The following is a 21122-nucleotide window of genomic DNA, read 5'->3' as shown; positions in this document are numbered from 1 at the left end:
GAGAATGTGGATGTTTCCCTTCCTGCTGGTTGGTGGTGAGTTTATTCGTGGGATGAGAGCCTGCGGGACTTTGTCTCCTCTGAGGCTTTTGGGCTCGGTCAAGTCTAGTGATCTGAGCGGTCTTTAGCAAGGACCTTGCTGGTTCAAACTGTTGGACAGTTACTTGTGCCTTTTCCTTTTTGTCCTTCTGCTTCTGGTGAAGCGGTGTTCTTGTCAAGAGTTTCGGTGTTTTCAGGCTATGGTGCCCTCAGAATGGGCCGCCTTTTGTACCCGCCCATTTTGCATTCAGTGTCCTCTATAGCTTGGGTATTGTTTTTTCAAAAGTAATGAATGCAGCTGTGGACTCTCCCCGTTTTTGAAGAAAAACTTGCTTACCTGAGCATTTTCTTTCCTTCAGACGGGGAGAGTCCACAGCTCCCTGACCGCGTTTTGTATATGGAGAGGCCGTAATTTTGTTTTTGTTCTTCTGGCACCTTTTTCACCCTGATATTTCTCCTGCTGTTCCTTATTCCCTCAGCAGAATGACTGGGGCACGAGGGAAGTGGGGGAGGTATTTAAGCCCTTGGCTGGGGTGTCTTTGCCTCCTCCTGGTGGCCAGGTTCTGAATTTCCAAAAGTAATGAATGCAGCTGTGGACTCTTCCCCGGCTGAAATGATCAGGTAAGAATAATTTTTAAAGAACCAGTAAACACAGTAGATTTGCATAATCAACAAATGCAAGATAACAAGACAATACTCTGAATTTCAAATGAGTAGTAGATTTTTTTTTCTAAAAAAGTTCAGTTATGTATATTTCCACTCCCCCTGTACCATGTGACAGCAATCAGCCAATCACAAATGCATATACGTATAGTCTGTGAATTCTTGCACGTTTTTTTTTTTTGTTTTTTTTTTTTTTCCTTATCCAGTTATGGACAATTATAAATTATCTGATAAAGTTACAATGTCACCTGGTTTAATATCCCTTTAAAATTGTATGCTGGAGCCATATCACTAGTATAAATAAGTACAGTAAAAAAAAAAGTTTTTAGTCATAACTGAAATTCTAAATATCTACAGTTGCAAGAAAAAGTATGTGAACCCTTTGGAATGATATGGATTTCTGCACAAATTGGTCATAAAATGTGATCTGATCATCATCTAAGTCACAACAATGGACAATCACAGTCTGCTTAAACTAATAACACACAAAGAATGAAATGTTGCCATGTTTTTATTGAACACACCATGTAAACATTCACAGTGCAGGTGGAAAAAGTATGTGAACCCTTGGATTTAATAACTGGTTGAACCTCCTTTGGCAGCAATAACTTCAACCAAACGTTTCCTGTAGTTGCAGATCAGAAGTGCAGGAGTAATTCTTGACCATTCCTGTTTACAGAACTGTTTCAGTTCAGCAATATTCTTGGGATGTCTGGTGTGAATCGCTTTCTTGAGGTCATGCCACAGCATCTCAATCGGGTTGAGGTCAGGACTCTGACTGGGCCACTTTAGACGGCGTATTTTCTTCTGTTTAAGCCATTCTGTTGTTGATTTACTTCTATGCTTTGGGTCATTGTCCTGTTGCAACACACATCTTCTGTTGAGCGTCAGCTGGTAGACAGATGGCCTTAAGTTCTCCTGCAAAATGTCTTGATAAACTTGGGAATTCATTGTTCCTTCGATGATAGCAATCCGTCCAGGCCCTGACGCAGCAAAGCAGCCCCAAACCATGATGCCCCCACCACCATACTTCACAGTTGGGATGAGGTTTTGATGTTGGTGTGCTGTGCCTCTTTTTCGCCACACATAGTGTTGTGTGTTTCTTCCAAACAACTCAACTTTGTTTTCATCTGTCCACAGAATATTTTGCCAGTACTACTGTGGAACATCCAGGTGCTCTTGTGCAAACTGTAAACGTGCAGCAATGTTTTGTTTGGACAGCAGTGGCTTCCTCTGTGGTATCCTCCCATGAAATCCATTCTTGTTTAGTGTTTTACGTATTGTAGATTCACTAACAGGGATGTTAGCCTTTGCCAGTGACTTTTGTAAGTCTTTAGCTGACACTCTAGGATTCTTCTTCACCTCATTGAGCAGTCTGTGCTGTGCTCTTGCAGTCATCTTTACAGGACAGCCACTTCTAGGGAGAGTAGCAGCAGTGCTGAACTTTCTCCATTTATAGACAATTTGTCTTACCGTGGACAGATGAACAGCAAGGTGTGAGGCATCATTCACATCCGGCGATGCTTCTTGTGAAAAGCAAACCCAGAACTGGTGTGTGTTTTTTATAGGGCAGGGCAGCTGTAACCAACACCTCCCAATCTCATCTCATTGATTGGACTCCAGTTGGCTGACATCGCACTCCAATTAGCTCTTGGAGATGTCATTAGTCTAGGGGTTCACATACTTTTTCCACCTGCACTGTGAATGTTTACATGGTGTGTTCAATAAAAACATGGCAACATTTCATTCTTTGTGTGTTATTAGTTTAAGCAGACTGTGATTGTCCATTGTTGTGACTTAGATGATGATCAGATCACATTTTATGACCAATTTGTGTAGAAATCCATATCATTCCAAAGGGTTCACATACTTTTTCTTGCAACTGTATATTGTAATCTGGGAAGCAAAATACCTGTAAAAATCACTTATTTTTATGGTGTCTGTTAAATTGTATTTTCCATATGTGTTTCAGTAAATGGACCTGTTCAATAATGATAATGTTCTGTTTTCAGGCCATAGGTGCTAGAAATTTGCTAAAATCTATTGCAAAGCAACGGGAAGCCCAGCAGCAACAGCTATATGCCTTAATAGCGGAAAAGAAAATGCAGCTGGAAAGGTAGGTCTCTAACTCTACAGCTGTGTGCCTTAAAGGGACAATCAACACAAAAATTGTTATTGTTTAAAAAGATAGATAATGCCTTTACTACCCATTCCCAGCTTTGCACAACCAACATGGTTATATTAACATACTGTATAACCTTTAAACCTCTAAATTTCTGTATATTTCCCTAAAGACAGCCCCATGATCACATGCTTTTGTATTTGCTTTTCACATCAGGGTAAGCTAGTTCATGTGAGCCATATAGATAACATTGTGCTGACGCCCGTGAATTCTAACAACACAGCACTAATTGGCTAAAATTTATAAAATATTTTACCAGGAAGGATGCATTGAGATTTCTCTTGTTTTCAAGTTTGTCCTGGGTCCACAAAACATTGCATTGATACAATAGGGTACAATAATACAAAAACAATATTAATACATAACATATGCAGGATTTAACATAGAACAGGTAGGAAATATAAAATCAACCATGACAGGTGCATTCTGTTTTGAGATATGCAGAGAGGGATCTCTTAAAGGATTTTAGACTTGGGGACGGTTTTAAAGTGTGCGGGAGGTCGTTCCATAATTGTGGTGCTCTGTAGGAAAAGGAGGATCAAGCTGCTTTCTTTTTGTATGGAGGCAGACTAAATAATGTACTGCTACTGGATCGGAGGTTATGGGAGGTGGGAACAGCTTGAGAGAGCATTCTGCTCAGGTAGGGTGGGAGCTTCCCAGAAAGGCACTTAAACACAAGGCAGGAAAGATGGAGGGTGCGTCTGGATTCCAGCGACAGCAAGTTTAGTTCTTTTAGCATGTCACAATGGTGGGTCCTGTAGTTACATTGTAGCACAAAGCGGCAGAACGAGTTATACAGTGTATTAAAGGGCCATAATACCCACATGTTGAAACACTTGAAAGTGATGCAGCATAGCTGTAAAAAGCTGACTAGAAAATATCTCCTGAACATCTCTATGTAAAAAAGAAAGATATTTTACCTCAAAAGTTCCTCAGTAGCCACCTCCCATTGTAAAGGATTTCTAAGCAGCATTTTAGTGTGTCTGTCCTGGGACATCTTAGGGGATGAGCTTCGTGAACTCTCATATTATTTCACCAATCAGGTAAAGGAAGCTTACTATGAAATCTCATGAGAGTTAAGTCAAATCTCATGAGATCACAGTAAGAGTTCATGACCTCAGCACTGCTGATGCTGATTGGCTGCTGTTCATTTCTTCATTTTTTTTATTTTTACCTGCAGCTGGGAGCAGGTGAAGTATAACTTTTTACACAGAACTTACTCTGCTGAGCTGAGGAGATTGTGAGGTAAAATCTCTTCCTTTTTTACATAGAGATGCTCAGGTGATATTTTCCTGTCAGCTTTTTACAGTTATACTGCATCAGTTTCAAGTGATTTAGCATATGAGTATTATGTCCCTTTAAGTTTATTAAGGTGAGTTTGCGGTGCAGGTGCATAAACTACATCTCCATAATTGGCATCAGCATTTGCTGTACAATCTTTTCCTTGACTGTAGGGCTGAGGCAGGACTTGTTTCTGTACAGGGCACCTAGTTTTGGATAGAGTTTAGATGCAAGTTTTTCTATGTGGAGGCCAAAAGATAGATTGGGGTCTAACAACATACCCAAGTATTTGAAAGAGTGGACTGCGGTCAGTGTGCCATTTTATTTTGTTTTAATGCGTAGATGGGACTTTTGTAGTTTGCGTAATTTAGGTACCGTTCCAAAGATCATTGTGACAGTTTTGTCAGTGTTTAGGAAGAGTTTGTTTTTAGAGATCCACTCAATAGATAAAGTATTGTGATCAGGGGGCCATCAGAAGATGCTTAGATACAAGTTAATCACAGAGGTAAAAAGTATATTAATTAATATAACCATGTTTTCTGTGCAAAACTGGGGAATGGGTTATAGCAGGATTATCTATCTTTTAAAACAATAAAAAAAATTGAGTTGACTGTCCCTTTAATAACTATGGGGAAAAAAAGCATCTGGAAAGGTAGGTCTGTAACTCAGTTAAAAAAAAGTCCTGATTAATAGTATCAGCTTAGCAGATTTCCCACCCTCCAGCTTTACTATGTAGCATTTCTTAAGGGTCATAAAACCCCAAAACTTTCTTTCATTGTTCAGATGGAGCATATAATTTTATACAACTTGCTTTGTTGTCTTGATATCATTTGTTTAAAAGCATACCTAGTTCGGCTTGGGAGCTAGCTGCTGTACATAAATACCTCTTAACATTAGTTTACCAATGTGTCCAGCTAGCTCCCACAAGTGCATTGCTGCTCCTTCAATAAAGGATACAAAGAGAATGAAGCAAATTGATAATAGAAGTTGTAAAGTTGTTGAAAATTGTATGCTCTATCTAAATAATGGAAGGGGTTTCGTGTCCCTTTATGTATCTCATTTCTGTAGTTTGAATTCATTTTTAAAAAGGAAGATTTTTTTTCTCTTGTAAGGTGTATCCAGTCCACAGATCATCCATTACTTGTGGGATATTCTCCTTCCCAACAGGAAGCTGCAAGAGGATCACCCACAGCAGAGCTGTCTATATAACTCCTCCCCTAACTGCCACTCCCAGTCATTCTCTTGCAGCTCTCGACACGATAGGAAGTAGCTAGAGAGATGTGGTGAATTTATGTAGTTTATCTTCAATCAAAAGTTTATTATTTTCAAATGGTACCGGAGTTGTATTGTTTTAGCCTCAGGCAGAAAGTTGAAGAAGAGTCTGCCTGTGGTTTTTGATGATCTTAGCAGGTTGTAACTAAGATCCATTGCTGTTCTCACACATAACTGAAGAGATAAGGTAACTTCAGCTGGGGGAATGGCGTGCAGTGTCTCCTGCTATGAGGTATGTGCAGTTTAAATTTTTCTAGAGAAATGAATATACTAGAAAATGCTGTTAATACCGGATTTATTTAAGGTAAGCCTGATTACAGTGATTTAATAACGACTAGTATCATGCTTGATGTAAAAGGTAATATTCTTATTACTTTCTCACATTACTGAAAATAAGATAACTTTTGCTGGAAGTGTTTAAACGTTTTTTTCTACATATTGGTGATAAAACTTTATTGGGGCCCAGTTTTTTCTACATGGCTGGCTAGATTTTGCCTAGGGATAGTTTTTTTTATGGCCCTCTCACTGTGAGTATAGGTTGGGAGGGGCCTAATTTCAGGCCTAAATCGTGCAGTAGTTTTTGCAGCTTGAGACTTCCAGCTTCCCTGAAGGAGTCCCCTGAACACTTAGGACCTCTACAAAGGGTTTTTGTGCCTTCAAAAGTCATTGTATGTTCAGGTAGGGCCACAGTAGAGCTGTGACTGTTAAAAAAACGTTTATGTTTTTTTTTATCCGGTTTTGAAACTAAGGGGTTAATCATCCATTTGCAAGTGGGTGCAATGCTCTGTTAGTCTATTATACACACTGTAAAAATTTCGTAAGATTTACTGCTTTTTATCACTGTTTTTCAATTTCTGACAAAATTTGTTTCTCTTAAAGGCACAGTACCGTTTTTATTTTTTGCTTGTTTACATTTATCAAAGTGTTTTCCAAGCTTGCTGGTCTCATTGCTAGTCTGTTTAAACATGTCTGACATAGAGGAAACTCCTTCTTCATTATGTTTAGAAGCCATTGTGGAACCCCCTCTTAGAATGTGTACCAAATGTACTGATTTTACTTTGTTATAAAGATCATATTCTGTCTTTAAAAGATTTATCACCAGAGGAAATTGACAAGGGGGAAGTTATGCCGACTAACTCGCCCCACGTCTCAGAATCTTTGACTCCCGCTCAAGTGGCGCCAAGTACATCTAGCGCGCCCATGGCGTTTACTTTACAAAACATGGCGGCAGTTATGGATCATACCCTTATAGCGGTATTGTCCAAACTACCAGGGTTACAAGGAAAGCGAGACAGCTCTGGGACTAGAAAAAATACAGAGCTCTCTGACGCTTTAGTAGCTATGTCTGATATCCCCTCACAATATGCAGAAGCTGAGGCAGGAGAGCTTCTTTCTGTGGGTGATTTTTCTGACTCAGGGAAGATGCTTCAACCTGATTCTGATATGTCTACATTTAAATTTAAGTTTGAACACCTCCGCGTGTTGCTCAGGGAGGTTTTAGCTACTCTGGATAACTGTGACACCATTATAGTGCCAGAGAAATTGTGTAGATTGGATAAATACTATGCAGTGCCTGTTTACACTGATGTTTTTCCAATACCTAAAAGGTTTTCAGAAATTATTACTAAGGAATGGGATAGACCAGGTTTACCTTCTCTCCCCCTCCTATTTTTAAGAAAATGTTTCCAATAGATGCCGCTACACGGGACTTATGGCAAACGGTCCCTAAGGTGGAGGGAGCAGTTTCTACCCTAGCTAAGCGTACAACTATTCCCGTCAAGAACAGTTGTGCTTTCCTAGATCCAATGGATAAAAAAGTTAGAGGGTTACCTTAAGAAAATGTTAATTCAACAAGGTTTTATTCTCCAGCCTCTTGCATGCAATTGCCCCGGTCACTGCTGCTGCGGCCTTCTGGTTTGAGTCTCTGGAAGAGGCCTTACAGGTAGAAACTCCATTGGATGATATACTTGACAAGCTTAAAGCGCTTAAGCTAGCCAATTCATTTGTTTCTGACGCCGTTGTTCATTTAACCAAACTAACGGCTAAGAACTCAGGTTTTGCTATACAGGCGCGTAGGGCGCTATGGCTTAAATCCTGGTCAGCTGACGTTACTTCAAAGTCTAAGCTTCTCAACATTCCCTTCAAGGGGCAGACCCTATTCGGGCCTGGACTGAAGGAGATCATTTCTGATATTACTGGAGGAAAAGGTCATGCCCTTCCTCCAGGATAGGTCTAATAAATTAAGGACCAAACAAACTAATTTTCGTGCCTTTCGAAACTTTGACGAACGCGGCATCAACTCCCTCTAATGCAAAACAAGAGGGAAATTTTGCCCAGTCCAAGCTGGTCTGGAGACCTAACCAGGCCTGGAACAAAGGTTAGCAGGCCAAGAAGCCTGCTGCTGCCTCTAAGACAGCATGAAAGATCAGCCCCCGATCCGGTAACGGATCTAGTAGGGGGCAGACTTTCTCTCTTCGCCCAGGCTTGGGCAAGAGATGTCCAGGATCCCTGGGCGTTGGAAATTGTTTCCCAGGGATATCTTCTGGACTTCAAAGCTTCTTCCCCAAAAGGAAGATTTCACCTCTCACAATTATCTGCAGACCAGATAAAGAGAGAGGCATTCTTACATTGTGTTCAAGACCTCCTAGTTATGGGAGTGATCCACCCAGTTCCAAAGGAAGAACAGGGGTAAGGCTTCTATTCAAATCATTGTGGTTCCCAAGAAAGAGGGAACCTTCAGACCAATCTTAGATCTCAAGATCCTAAACAAATTTCTCAGGGTCTCATCTTTCAAGATGGAGACTAATCGAACCATCCTACCTATGATCCAGGAGGGTCAATACATGACTACCGTGGACTTAAAGGATGCTTATCTTCACATTCCGATACACAAAGATCATCATCGGTTTCTCAGGTTCGCCTTCCTAGACAGGCATTACCAGTTTGTGGCTCTTCCCTTTGGGTTAGCTACGGCACCAAGAATCTTTACGAAGGTTCTGGGGTCACTTCTGGCGGTCCTAAGGCTGCAGGGCATAGCAGTAGCCCCTTACTTAGATGACATTCTGATACAGGCGTCGAATTTCCAAATTGCCAAGTCCCATACGGACATTGTTCTGGCATTCCTGAGGTCTCATGGGTGGAAAGTGAACGAAAAGAAGAGTTCTCTATCCCCTCTCACAAGAGTTTCCTTCCTGGGAACTCTGATAGATTCTGTAGAAATGAGGATTTACCTGACAGAGGACAGGTTGTCAAAACTTCTAAATTCCTGCCGTGTTCTTTATTCTACTTCTCGCCCTTCGGTGGCTCAGTGTATGGAAGTAATCGGCTTAATGGTAGCGACAATGGACATAGTTCCGTTTGCCCGCCTACATCTCAGACCGCTGCAACTCTGCATGCTCAGTCAGTGGAATGGGGATTACACAGATTTGTCCCCTCTACTAAATCTGGATCAAGAGTCCAGGGATTCTCTTCTCTGGTGGCTATCTCGGGTCCATCTGTCCAAAGGTATGACCTTCCGCAGGCCAGATTGGACAATAGTAACAACAGATGCCAGCCTTCTGGGCTGGGGTGCAGTCTGGAACTCTCTAAAGGCTCAGGGGTCGTGGACTCAGGAGGAGGCACTCCTTCCAATAAACATTCTGGAACTAAGAGCGATATTCAATGCTCTTCAGGCTTGGCCTCAGCTAGCGGCAGTGAGGTTCATCAGATTTCAGTCGGACAACATCACGACTGTAGCTTACATCAACCATCAAGGGGGAACAAGGAGTTCCCTAGCGATGTTGGAGGTTTCAAAGATAATTCAATGGGCAGAGATTCACTCTTGTCATCTATCAGCTATCCATATCCCAGGAGTAGAGAACTGGGAGGCAGATTTTCTAAGTCGACAGACTTTTCATCCGGGGAGTGGGAGCTCCATCCGGAGGTGTTTGCACAGTTGATTCAACGTTGGGCAAACCAGAACTGGATCTCATGGCGTCTCGCCAGAACGCCAAGCTTCCTTGTTACGGATCCATGTCCAGGGATCCCAAGGCAGCGCTGATAGATGTTCTAGCAGCGCCTTGGTCCTTCAACCTGGCTTATGTGTTTCCACCGTTTCCTCTGCTCCCTCGTCTGATTGCCAAGATCAAACAGGAGAGAGCATCGGTAATTTTGATAGCACCTGCGTGGCCACGCAGGACATGGTATGCAGATCTGGTGGACATGTCATCCTTTCCACCATGGACTCTGCCTCTGAGGCAGGACCTTCTACTTCAGGGACCTTTCAACCATCCAAATCTAATTTCTTTGCGGCTGACTGCTTGGAGATTGAACGCTTGATTTTATCAAAGCGTGGTTCCTCTGAGTCGGTCATTGATACCTTAATACAGGCGCGAAAGCCTGTCACCAGGAAAATCTATCATAAGATATGGTGTAAATATCTTCATTGGTGTGAATCCAAGGGTTACTCATGGATTAAGGTCAGGATTCCTAGGATATTATCTTTTCTCCAAGAAGGATTGGAGAAGGGTTTGTCAGCTAGTTCCTTAAAAGGACAGATTTCTGCTCTGTCTATTCTTTTGCACAAACGTCTGGCTGAGGTTCCAGACGTGCAGGCGTTTTGTCAGGCTTTAGTCGGAATCAAGCCTGTGTTTAAACCTGTTGCTCCGCCTTGGAGCTTAAATTTAGTTCTTAAGGTTCTTCAAGGGGTTCCATTTGAACCTTTGCATTCCATAGATATTAAGCTCTTTTCCTGGAAGGTTCTGTTTTTAGTAGCTATCTCCTCGGCTCGAAGAGTTTTGGAGTTATCTGCTTTACAATGTGATTCCCCTTATCTCATTTTTCATGCAGATAAGGTAGTGTTACGTACCAAACCTGGTTATGTACCTAAGGTGGTATCTAATAAAAATATCAATCAGGAGATTGTTGTACCGTCACTGTGTCCTAATCCTTCTTCAAAGAAGGAACGTCTTTTACACAATCTTGACGTGGTTCGTGCTTTAAAGTTTTACTAAAGATTTTCGTCAAACATCTGCATTGTTTGTTGTCTACTCTGGACAGAGGAGAGGCCAAAAGGCTTCGGCAACCTCTTTCTTTTGGCTAAGGAGTATAATACGCTTAGCTTATGAGACTGCTGGCCAGCAGCCTCCTGAAAGGATTACAGCTCATTCTACTAGAGCGGTAGCTTCCACATGGGTTTTTAAAATGTTATACTTTTACTTCTTCGGAGGCTATTTTTGGGAGAAAGGTCTTGCAGGCAGTGGTGCCTTCCGTTTAAGCGCCTGCCTTGTCCCTCCCTTCATCCGTGTCCTATAGCTTTGGTATTGGTATCCCACAAGTAATGGATGATCCGTGGACTGGATACACCTTACAAGAGAAAACATCATTTATGCTTACCTGATAAATTTATTTCTCTTGTGGTGTATCCAGTCCACGGCCTGCCCTGTCATTTTAAGGCAGGTGTTTTTTATTTTTAAACTACAGTCACCACTGCACCCTATAGTTTCTCCTTTCTCTTGCTTGTCTTCGGTCGAATGACTGGTAGTGGCAGTTAGGGGAGGAGCTATATAGACAGCTCTGCTGTGGGTGATCCTCTTGCAGCTTCCTGTTGGGAAGGAGAATATCCCACAAGTAATGGATGATCCGTGGACTGGATACACCACAAGAGAAATAAATTTATCAGGTAAGCATAAATTATGTTTTTTTAAAAAGCCCTTTTATATGTCTAAAATTATGCAAATGTAACGCAGGGCTTGGTAAATACAGGGCGTTGAAAGTATTCTTGAAGGTTTGAACTGCTATCCCTTAAAAGGGACATTATACACTAACTATATATTCATACACTTAGGGGCATATTTATTAAAGGCCTGTCCAACATGATCCGATCAGCGGATCATGTCCGACAGACCTCGCTGAATGCAGAGAGCAATAAGCTCTCCGCATTCAGCATTGCACCAGCAGCTCTTGTGAGCTGCTGGTGGAACCCCTCCCCCAGCAGATTCGCAGGGGGTTGTCAATCAACCCGATCGTACTTGATCGGCTTCATTTGTGGCGATGTCTGTCAGCCTCCTCAGAGCAGGCAGAGACAGGTTATGATACCGCTGCTCCATAACTTGTGTTTCTGGCGAGTCTGAAGGTTCACCAGAAACATGGGGCTTCAAGCTCCATACGGAGCTTGATAGATATGCCCCATAGTATTGAGATTATGCCCCACCTCCCTCCTAGTGACTGGTGCAGCCATTTCGAGATCTGTGTTTCACTACTTTTCAGTGCTGATGTATTTGCACCTGTGCAGCAACTCCCCTTCAGATATCTGCAGTGTAACCTAAGTTCCATAATGCAGCACCCATGATTAGGGGGAGGTGTATACAATGAATGAAGTTTTTAGTGTCCCTTTAAGGGAAGCATCACTCTAAAACCTCATGTTGAACACTTTTTTTTACTTTGAGCAGTTACGTTACCCAGGTGTGTAGCTGAGCTACACACACTATTCTCTTGTGCACTCTATTTGATGTTTAATCAAGATATTTTTCACACAAGTGTAGCTGTATGGACAGTGGTGCCCCCCCCCCCTCCTCAGCCAAATAAAAGGCTTCAGCAAATATAATGCAGCACAAAAATACAACTATTTCTCCAACATTGGTGTGTCCGGTCCACGGCGTCATCCTTACTTGTGGGAATATCTCTTCCCCAACAGGAAATGGCCATATAGTCCCTCCTAGGCTCCGCCCACCCCAGTCATTCTCTTTGCCGTTGCACAGGCAACATCTCCACGGAGATGGTTAAGAGTATGTGGTGTTTAGTTGTAGTTTTTTTATTCTACTATCAAGAGTTTGTTATTTTAAAATAGTGCTGGTATGTACTATTTACTCTGAAACAGAAAAAGATGAAGATTTCTGTTTGTGAGAGGAAGATGATTTTAGCAGATAGTAACTAAAATCGATTGCTGTTTCCACATAGGACTGTTGAGATGAAGTAACTTCAGTTGGGGGAAACAGTTAGCAGACTTTTCTGCTTAAGGTATGACTAGCCATATTTCTAACAAGACTGTGTAATGCTGGAAGGCTGTCATTTCCCCTCATGGGGACCGGTAAGCCATTTTCTTAGTCTCAAACAGAATAAAGGGCTTAATATGGGCTATAAAACTGGTAGACACTTTTATGGGCTAAATCGATTGCTTTATTTGGACATTTTATACATGTTTATACTGATAATTCACACTTATAAACTTGGGGAACGTTTTTTTAACGTCAGGCACTATGTTAGACACCTTTTCCAGTCAGGAAGGGCCTTCCCAGTTGTAGGCTGAGCCTCATTTTCGCGCCATTACTGCGCAGTTGTTGTTTTTTTTTGAGTGCAAGACATGCAGATGCATGTGTGAGGACCTGAAAGTAGTTGGAAAAGTTCCTAGAAGGCGTCATTTGGTATTCCCCTCTGGGCTTGGTAAAGTCACAGCAAAGGCTGTAGCTGGGACTGTATAGGGGTTAAATCTGTAAATCGTTATTTTAAGGGTTAAAGCTCTGAAAATTGGTGTGCAATACTTTTAATGCTTTAAGACACTGTGGTGAAATTTTGGTAAATTTTGAACAATTCCTTCATATATTTTCACATATTCAGTAATAAAGTGTGCTCTGTTTAAAATTTAAAGAGACAGTAACGGTTTTGTTTTAAAACGTTTTTTGTGCTTTATTGACAAGTTTAAGCCTGTTTAACATGTCTGTGCCTTCAGATAAGCTATGTTCTATATGTATGAAAGCCAATGTGTCTCCCCCTTCAAAATTGTGTAATAATTGTGCCATAGCGTCCAAACAAAGTAAGGACAGTACTGCCACAAATAATGAAATTGCCCAAGATGATTCCTCAGATGAATCTACATCATCTCCTTCTGTGTCTACGCCAGTTTTGCCCACGCAGGAGGCCCCTAGTACTTCTAGCGCGCCAATGCTTATTACCATGCAACAATTGACGGCTGTAATGGATAACTCCATAGCAAATATTTTATCCAAAAATGCCTGCATATCAGAGAAAGCGCGATTGCTCTGTTTTAAACACTGAAGAGCAGGAGGGCGCTGATGATAATTGTTCTGTCATACCCTCACACCAATCTGAAGGGGCCATGAGGGAGGTTTTGTCAGATGGGGAAATTTCAGATTCAGGAAAAATTTCTCAACAGGCTGAACCTGATGTTGTGACATTTAAATTTAAATTAGAACATCTCCGCGCACTGCTTAAGGAGGTGTTATCTACTCTGGATGATTGTGACAACTTGGTCATTCCAGAAAAATTATGCAAGATGGACAAGTTCCTAGAGGTTCCGGTGCACCCCGACGCTTTTCCTATACCCAAGCGGGTGGCGGACATAGTGAATAAGGAGTGGGAGAAGCCCGGCATACCTTTTGTTCCCCCTCCTATATTTAAGAAATTATTTCCTATGGTCGACCCCAGAAAGGACTTATGGCAGACAGTCCCTAAGGTCGAGGGGGGCAGTTTCTACTCTAAACAAGCGCACTACTATTCCTATCGAAGATAGTTGTGCTTTCAAAGATCCTATGGATAAAAAATTGGAAGGTTTGCTTAAAAAGATTTTTGTACAGCAAGGTTACCTTCTACAACCCATTTCGTGCATTGTTCCTGTCACTTCAGCAGCGTGGTTCTGGTTCGAGGAACTAGAAAAGTCGCTCAGTAGAGAGACTCCATATGAGGAGGTTATGGACAGAGTTCACGCACTTAAGTTGGCTAACTCTTTTATTTTAGATGCCGCTTTACAATTAGCTAGATTAGCGGCGAAAAATTCAGGGTTTGCAATTATGGCGCGCAGAGCGCTTTGGCTAAAGTCTTGGTCAGCGGATGTATCATCCAAGACAAAATTGCTCAACATCCCCTTCAAGGGTAAAACTCTCTTTGGACCAGAATTGAAAGAGATTATCTCAGACATCACTGGGGGAAAGGGCCACGCCCTCCCACAAGATAGGCCTTTCAAGGCCAAGAATAAGTCTAATTTTCGTTCCTTTCGTAATTTCAGGAACGGACCGGCCTCTAATTCTGCATCCTCTAAGCAAGAGGGTAATGCCTCACAGTCCAAACCAGCCTGGAAACCGATGCAAGGCTGGAACAAGGGTAAGCAGACCAAAAAGCCTGCTACCGCTAACAAAACAGCATGAAGGAGTAGCCCCCGATCCGGGACCGGATCTAGTGGGGGGCAGACTCTCTCTCTTTGCTCAGGCTTGGGCAAGAGATGTTCAGGATCCCTGGACGCTAGAAATAGTTTCTCAGGGTTATCTTCTGGAATTCAAGGAACTACCCCCAAGGGGAAGGTTCCACATGTCTCTCTTATCCTCAAACCAAATAAAGAGACAGGCGTTCTTACATTGTGTAGAAGACCTGCTAAAGATGGGAGTGATACACCCAGTTCCAATGAAGGAACAAGGAATGGGATTTTACTCAAATCTATTCGTAGTTCCCAAAAAAGAGGGAACCTTCAGACCAATTCTGGATTTAAAGATCCTAAACAAATTTCTCAGGGTACCATCGTTCAAAATGGAAACCATTCGAACGATTCTACCCACTATCCAGGAAGGTCAATTTATGACTACCGTCATATATATATATATATATATATATATATATATATATATATATATATATATATATATATATATATATATATATATATATATATATATATATATATATATATAATTTTTTATTTTATTTATTCTTTAGCATTATCTTTTGTGTCACAATTGTATCCACTGATGTATTTAAATACGTAGAGAGTAACTAACCTGCTACTGCCTGTAGGCAGTGTAAAAGTATGAGGCACATACACAACAAAATATTCCCTCTGTAGTGGGTTGGTTGCTGAATGCTGTGCTGATTGTACAAATGCATATTAAATACGCTGTAAAAGACAGGGCACTGTGCAATTCTTAATACCAGCTTAAAGATAATCTCATCCTGGTGCCTCCTCAATGCTGCCTCATGCCTGCCCATTTTGATTGTCCGTCATTGAATTGGCTGTAGAGCAGTGTGCATTACTGTGTAAAATTCCTTGTTTGCAAAAACAGCTTATGGAGAGGGACAGGATCCAAGCTTTGTAGAAATTGCTCTCTGCACAGTGGCATGTTGTCCCATATTCTGGCAATGTTTTGTGCATATTATGGGGTCGATTTATCAAACTGCGGCGGACAGGGGCGTACATACACGCCCCTGTCTGCCACAGCTTGCCTCCGGCAGGTTGAATTCTGCTGCCGAAATTCAGCATTGCAGAAGAACGCAATTTTGTGCAACGCCGCCCGCGCACAGCCAATCACGTGCGTGCAGGAGCTGTCAATCTTCCCGGTTGGACGAGACCGGGGAGATTGAAATTCGCCACCTAAGAGGTGGCAAAGAGGTTAGGGAAGCAGCGGTCTGATGATCGCTGCTTCATACATACGGACTGCAGGTTCTCTTGTGAGAACCTACAGTCGTGGTGGGTCGAAGGCTGGAAAAAGCGTTTGATAAATCGACCACTATTTCTAATAGGTTCAGGGCACTTGCACCTTGGCCGTTTTTTTGTTAAATGTAGTGGGGAGGTCTGGCATGACCTGTTGCAAAATTCCCTGCAACTCCTGTAAAAAACCTACTTGGCCAAAACATGAGAACATACATGATGGTTTGTTTTTTTACAATGTGAATACTGTATAGTGTGCTTGGAGAAAATGTAAAAGTAGTCATTGTTGAAAGAAAAACATGGGTACAGAACAGAGAATGAGTTAGTTTAGTCTTCTTTTTTTTCCCCCAATAATTTTAAAGTCTCATCAGAGGGTCTGTTGGCTAATATATGGGATTCAAGTGGTCAAGGGTTGGAGCCTTTTAGAATTGAGAGGGATGGTTTTGCAGCAGTATGATTTATGTCTGTTTGTTTTCTAGCATACGTTGTTGCATAGCTAAAGTGTTTCATGTTGTGTCTATTGCATTTGTAGTTCTGCATTACTGAGTTCTACTGGGTAAGCCATCATTAACTGAAATTAAATCCTACTAACAGTTCATATCTTGTCTCAGTTCCCTGAGCATTTTGATCTTTTTACAAAATCTTGTACCACTTCTAAAAGGTGAGTCAGTGCCTCTTATGGAACTGAATCAAGAGATGGAATTTTGCTAAAGGGACATGAGGGTCAAAACGATTTGTTGAAGAGCATACGTAGGTAGGCTAGGAGTGTGCATAGGTCTTCATCCTTGTGTATACACTGTTGCAGACAGTGCTGTTTATAGAGTGCTTAAAGGAAGCTGAAACACAATTTTTTTTCTTTAAAGATTCAGATAGGGAAGCTTGAGGGCAGGTTTGAAAACCAGTGCTCTAACAGGCCAGGTTTTGAGAATATCTGGAGCACAGGTGAAATAATCAGCTGATTAGTAAACACGGTTATTTTACCTGCTCTCATGCAAGGTAATCCTGAAAATAGGGCCTATTTGGGAGGCCTGAGTGCAGGTTTGAAAACCAGTGAGAGAGAGCATACACGTTTAAACAACGTTCCAGTTTACTTCTGTTACCAAATGTACTTCATTCTTTTGATATCCTTCGTTGAAGGGGCAGCAGTGCACTACTGGGATCTAGCTGAATACATCTGGTGAGCCACCAATCGCCAGCTAGCTCCCAGTAGTGTGTTGCCTACTTAGGTTTGCTTTTTAACAAAGGATACCTAAAGAACAAAGCTAATTAGGTTATAGAAGTAAATGTGTTTAAAGGGATACTCAAGTCAAAATTAAACTTTTATGATTCAGATAGAGCAGCAATTTTAAACAACTTTCCAATTTACTGCCATTAAAATAATGCGCACAGTCTTTTTATATTTACATTTTTGAGTCACCAGCTCATACTGAGCATTTGCAAGAAATCACAGAATATACGAATATGCATTTGTGATTGGCTGATGGCTGTCACGTGGTACAGGGGGAGTGGAAATAGAGAACTTTGAAATGTCTCAGAAAAAAAATGTACTTCTCATTTGAAGTTTTTATACTAAGTGCTATTGCACTGTATTTTTATCATGCATTTGTTGATTACGCAAATCTACTGTATTTACTGTTTTTTTTAAATGTTATGCTCTATCTGAATCATGAACGTTTAATTTTGAGTTTGCTCTCTCTTTAAGAAGTGTGCACTCTCCCAAACCTCCCTATGTATGCTTTTCAACACAGGATACCAAGAGAATAAAGTCAATTTGATAATAAAAGTAAATTGTAAAGTTCTGTCTTAAGTATAATTTTATTTGCATGTTTAATTGGTGCTCTTTCATATGCTTCATATATATATTGAATGTACTGCCCTTTTAAGTTTTATTTTATCTGTAAATTATCTGGACATCATTTTCTAACTCCCTTTTTTTGTGCTGTGTTAAGAGCAATAGGTTTGTTTGGCATTTTCCTTTTATGTAAGATACAGACCTTTAGCTAGAACCTACATTCTAATATGGCCTCCCTGTTCTGATTTCTCTTTCAGGTACCGAATAGAATATGATGCTCTGTCTAAAGTCGAAGCTGAGCAAAATGAGTTCATTGACCAGTTTATCCTGCAGAAATGACATCGGCCAGAAAGTCCCCACCCCTGTTGTTAACTTTATTCATGTTTTTATACTAGAATTTTTACGTGTTTTTTTTTTTTTTTTTTTTTTTTTTTCATTCAAAATTAAACTGACTTTTTAAAGAACATGGAAATGACACATTAACTTTAATGAATTTTGAATAAAAAAATTGAGGGAAATTAATATATAGCAAAAAATCTTTTATATGTTTTATTTAGCCAATAGTAAATAAAACTTATTTTTATTTAAACGCCCAGTAAAAATCTTTAAGCACAGGTAGTCATAAAAGTATATGTGTCTTTTATATATCCACACAAAACTAACAACATATGGTAAATTGCTATTTAACACACCTTTTGGGGCCTGACCACTACTCTGATGCAAGTTATTACTACTAATATTTCTTGTTGATTGGTCACAAGTAAACCTAGTGAAGCAAAAGTGCTGGAAAACGCTCTATGCTACCTGCCGAGCCATAACTTAAAAAAATGCTTTGTTCTAAGGGGCAGCTTGCCATGTGAGTAATCAGACACCCACAGTTATGTTCACTTGCTGAGTTTTTTTACAGCCCTTTTTGGGGTTAGCAAGATCTGTGCACTGCTGTAATTACTACACAGCGCTCCAAAAGGTATAGGTTTACTGTCGCTTTAAGCAAGGGGGAGAAAAAGCTCCGTCTTAGGAGACACAAGAAAGCTTTATTGTGATCTTGGAGTCAAACTACAGAGACACACAACTATTTTTTATATATCAACTGTTAAACACCATATTGCAAAAGGTCTGCATACAAATGTGTTCACATTGTTTTGCAGTCCATGGATATACCCTTATCAAAACAATATCTTCTCTGAATCCAATTCTCACACTTGTCAGAGTTAAATTACAGGAAAATGGGCAAAATAAATAATCAAATGATTACATGCATAATCAAACATTTAATGCAAAACTCAAACTGTATTTTCTGTCTCTTTAAAGTAAATGTATAATTTCCATTTCCCTTTTTAAAGGAGGGGTTTTTTTGTTTTGTTTTTTTAAACAGACTGCTGTTAAAAGCAATACTTTCCAGACATTTGCAAATAGCTGTAAGTTTATGGAATGACTCTGCTTTATGTATCAATGTATTCATGTTTAATGCTTTAAAACCAATTTCAGCAGTGAAGAATGACATTCTATCTCCAGTCTGTTGCCTTATGGTTTTATTAGTAAAACTGCTATCATGTATTAAATATGGTACATATATTGCCATCATCACCACTACAATGCATTTTACCCAAGCAACAATAGTTGATACAATAGTTCAGTGAAGCTGTTTTCATTTCTAAAATAAATAATATAACATATTTATAACCGTGTATAATCAGACTTCCAGCCATAAACTTAAACAACAATAGTAACTTGGTGGCTCCTATTCTCCCCCCTACATTCTTATGGACATAGCATTCAATACCTCATCAACTATGCGCCATAACTAAAAGAAAAGTCAGCCCCACCCCAGTGCTAGGCCTAATAAAGTTCCTAGCAACAACTCTTGCCTATTCTGATAATATAATACACCTGAGACAATTCCTTGAACATTAAGCTCACAATTAAACCTAAATAGGTTGGATAGAGCATGACATTTTTAAACAACGTTCCAATTTATTTCTATTATCAATTTTGCATAGTTCTCTTTGTATCCTTTCCTGAAGAAAAATCCTTGTCGAGCTGAGGAGTGTGCATGTGTCTAGCTATCTGGCAACAGAGTTTGCAACAGTCTTTATATCAATGTTATACATAGTTGCAAACACTGCTGCCATAGAATGCTGAAGACACATCTATGCACCTATCAGTCTACTTAGCTTTACTTTTCAACATTGGATAGCAAGAGAAAAGCACATTTGATAAGTCATTAAGACTAGTCATTAGTTGCTGCAAATTACTAGAAAGAAGCCACATTTGTTTGCATTCATACAAAGTGAAAGAAGTAAATCCATCAAGTAAACTGATATTACAGTCAGTAAGATATATAAGTTTTTTTTTTTTTTTTTTTAACAATGAACAGTAAAGCTATGGGGGACTTTGTCATTGGCCTTTTTGAATCAGTGTAAAATCAGTTACAAGTGCTTTGTCATGTGAAAGTCTTCAGTTGTATTGGCGTAGCGCATTTTACACCTGTCATACCACCTTTTCATAGTAATCAGTCATTTGCTGTTGTATTTACGCTAGTCTTATGCCTTCCCCCCACCACAGTTTTTAATGCATTCACATTATCTGATTGGTTAAGGAAAGTTTTCATTCAAGAAAACTGATTTGTTTTGATTGGTTTGGTTCTTTTACTGCCTTGCACTCTGATTCAAAATTGTATTTATTTACGCGCATATAACCTTCATGAGTTCATTATTTTATTTCTGCAATTTTTAAATGTAAGGAAATGTGCAATAATTTTTTTAAGTGCTTTTTGTGTGATATACAAATAAGCACACCCACCCCTCTGACCAAGACTAGTTTATGTTCATTCCAGAGAGAAAACAGTTGTTTGCAGATACTGGTATTGTAAAAACAAAAGAGCGCACATCTGTGTCTTTAAGAAGATGAGAATTCATATATTTATTAATTAATTTAGTCTATGGTCATTTTGGTTATTGCCACTGGGGTGTAAAGTGTTACCAGGTCCTAGGTAAATATTTGCCAATGATAAACCTAGTCTACGCATCAGCCTCATTTATTAAATCATGGATGGACAAAGTTCTCAACTATAGAGCCTGTGTGAGTAGACAGTGGAATGTGTAAATCTTCTGTCCTCATTTAACATTGCAATGCTGCCCCCTTCTCTTGCACGACCTGTCAGTCACCCTGAATAAATTAATTTTAACTCCACCACCTCAGAGGTGATGGAGAATTTACCAACCAGTGGTTGGATGACCCCAGACTCAACTTGTGGTAAGCCTGCCCCGCAATGGCTCTAATGCAGCTTTTGCTGCTTGCTCAATAACTAATATAGATACAATAAATGATGGGTTATGCACAGAAGAGTAAAAAAACGTCTGTAATATTTGAACATTTACATATTAACACTCAGTATTTGAATGTTCACATTTGTTCAGTGGAAACATTTCATATTGTTATTGTCTTGTTACTGAAGGACAAGCGTTATGTGTTAAGTAATCTTTA

The 21122-nt window shown here is 40.2% G+C and overlaps 1 protein-coding gene across 2 annotated transcripts in view; it reads left to right on the top strand.

Annotated features, from left to right (window-relative positions):
- IFT20 (intraflagellar transport 20) overlaps positions 1–19011 on the top strand; it is a 57497-nt gene extending 38486 nt beyond the window's left edge. For both annotated transcript variants that reach the window (XM_053706270.1, XM_053706271.1), the window contains exons 4-5: positions 2714–2817; positions 17894–19011. In XM_053706270.1, coding sequence (XP_053562245.1) covers positions 2714–2817; positions 17894–17975 — 186 coding nt within the window. In that variant the 3' untranslated portion in view covers positions 17976–19011. The remainder of the gene's footprint in view (positions 1–2713; positions 2818–17893) is intronic.
- The last annotated feature ends 2111 nt before the right edge of the window (positions 19012–21122 follow it).

This window comes from Bombina bombina, chromosome 3 (assembly GCF_027579735.1).
Source record: "Bombina bombina isolate aBomBom1 chromosome 3, aBomBom1.pri, whole genome shotgun sequence".
Classification (NCBI taxonomy): Eukaryota; Metazoa; Chordata; class Amphibia; order Anura; family Bombinatoridae; genus Bombina; species Bombina bombina.
Note: the sequence above shows the minus strand (reverse complement) of the source record. Positions and strands in the feature narration are given on the sequence as shown.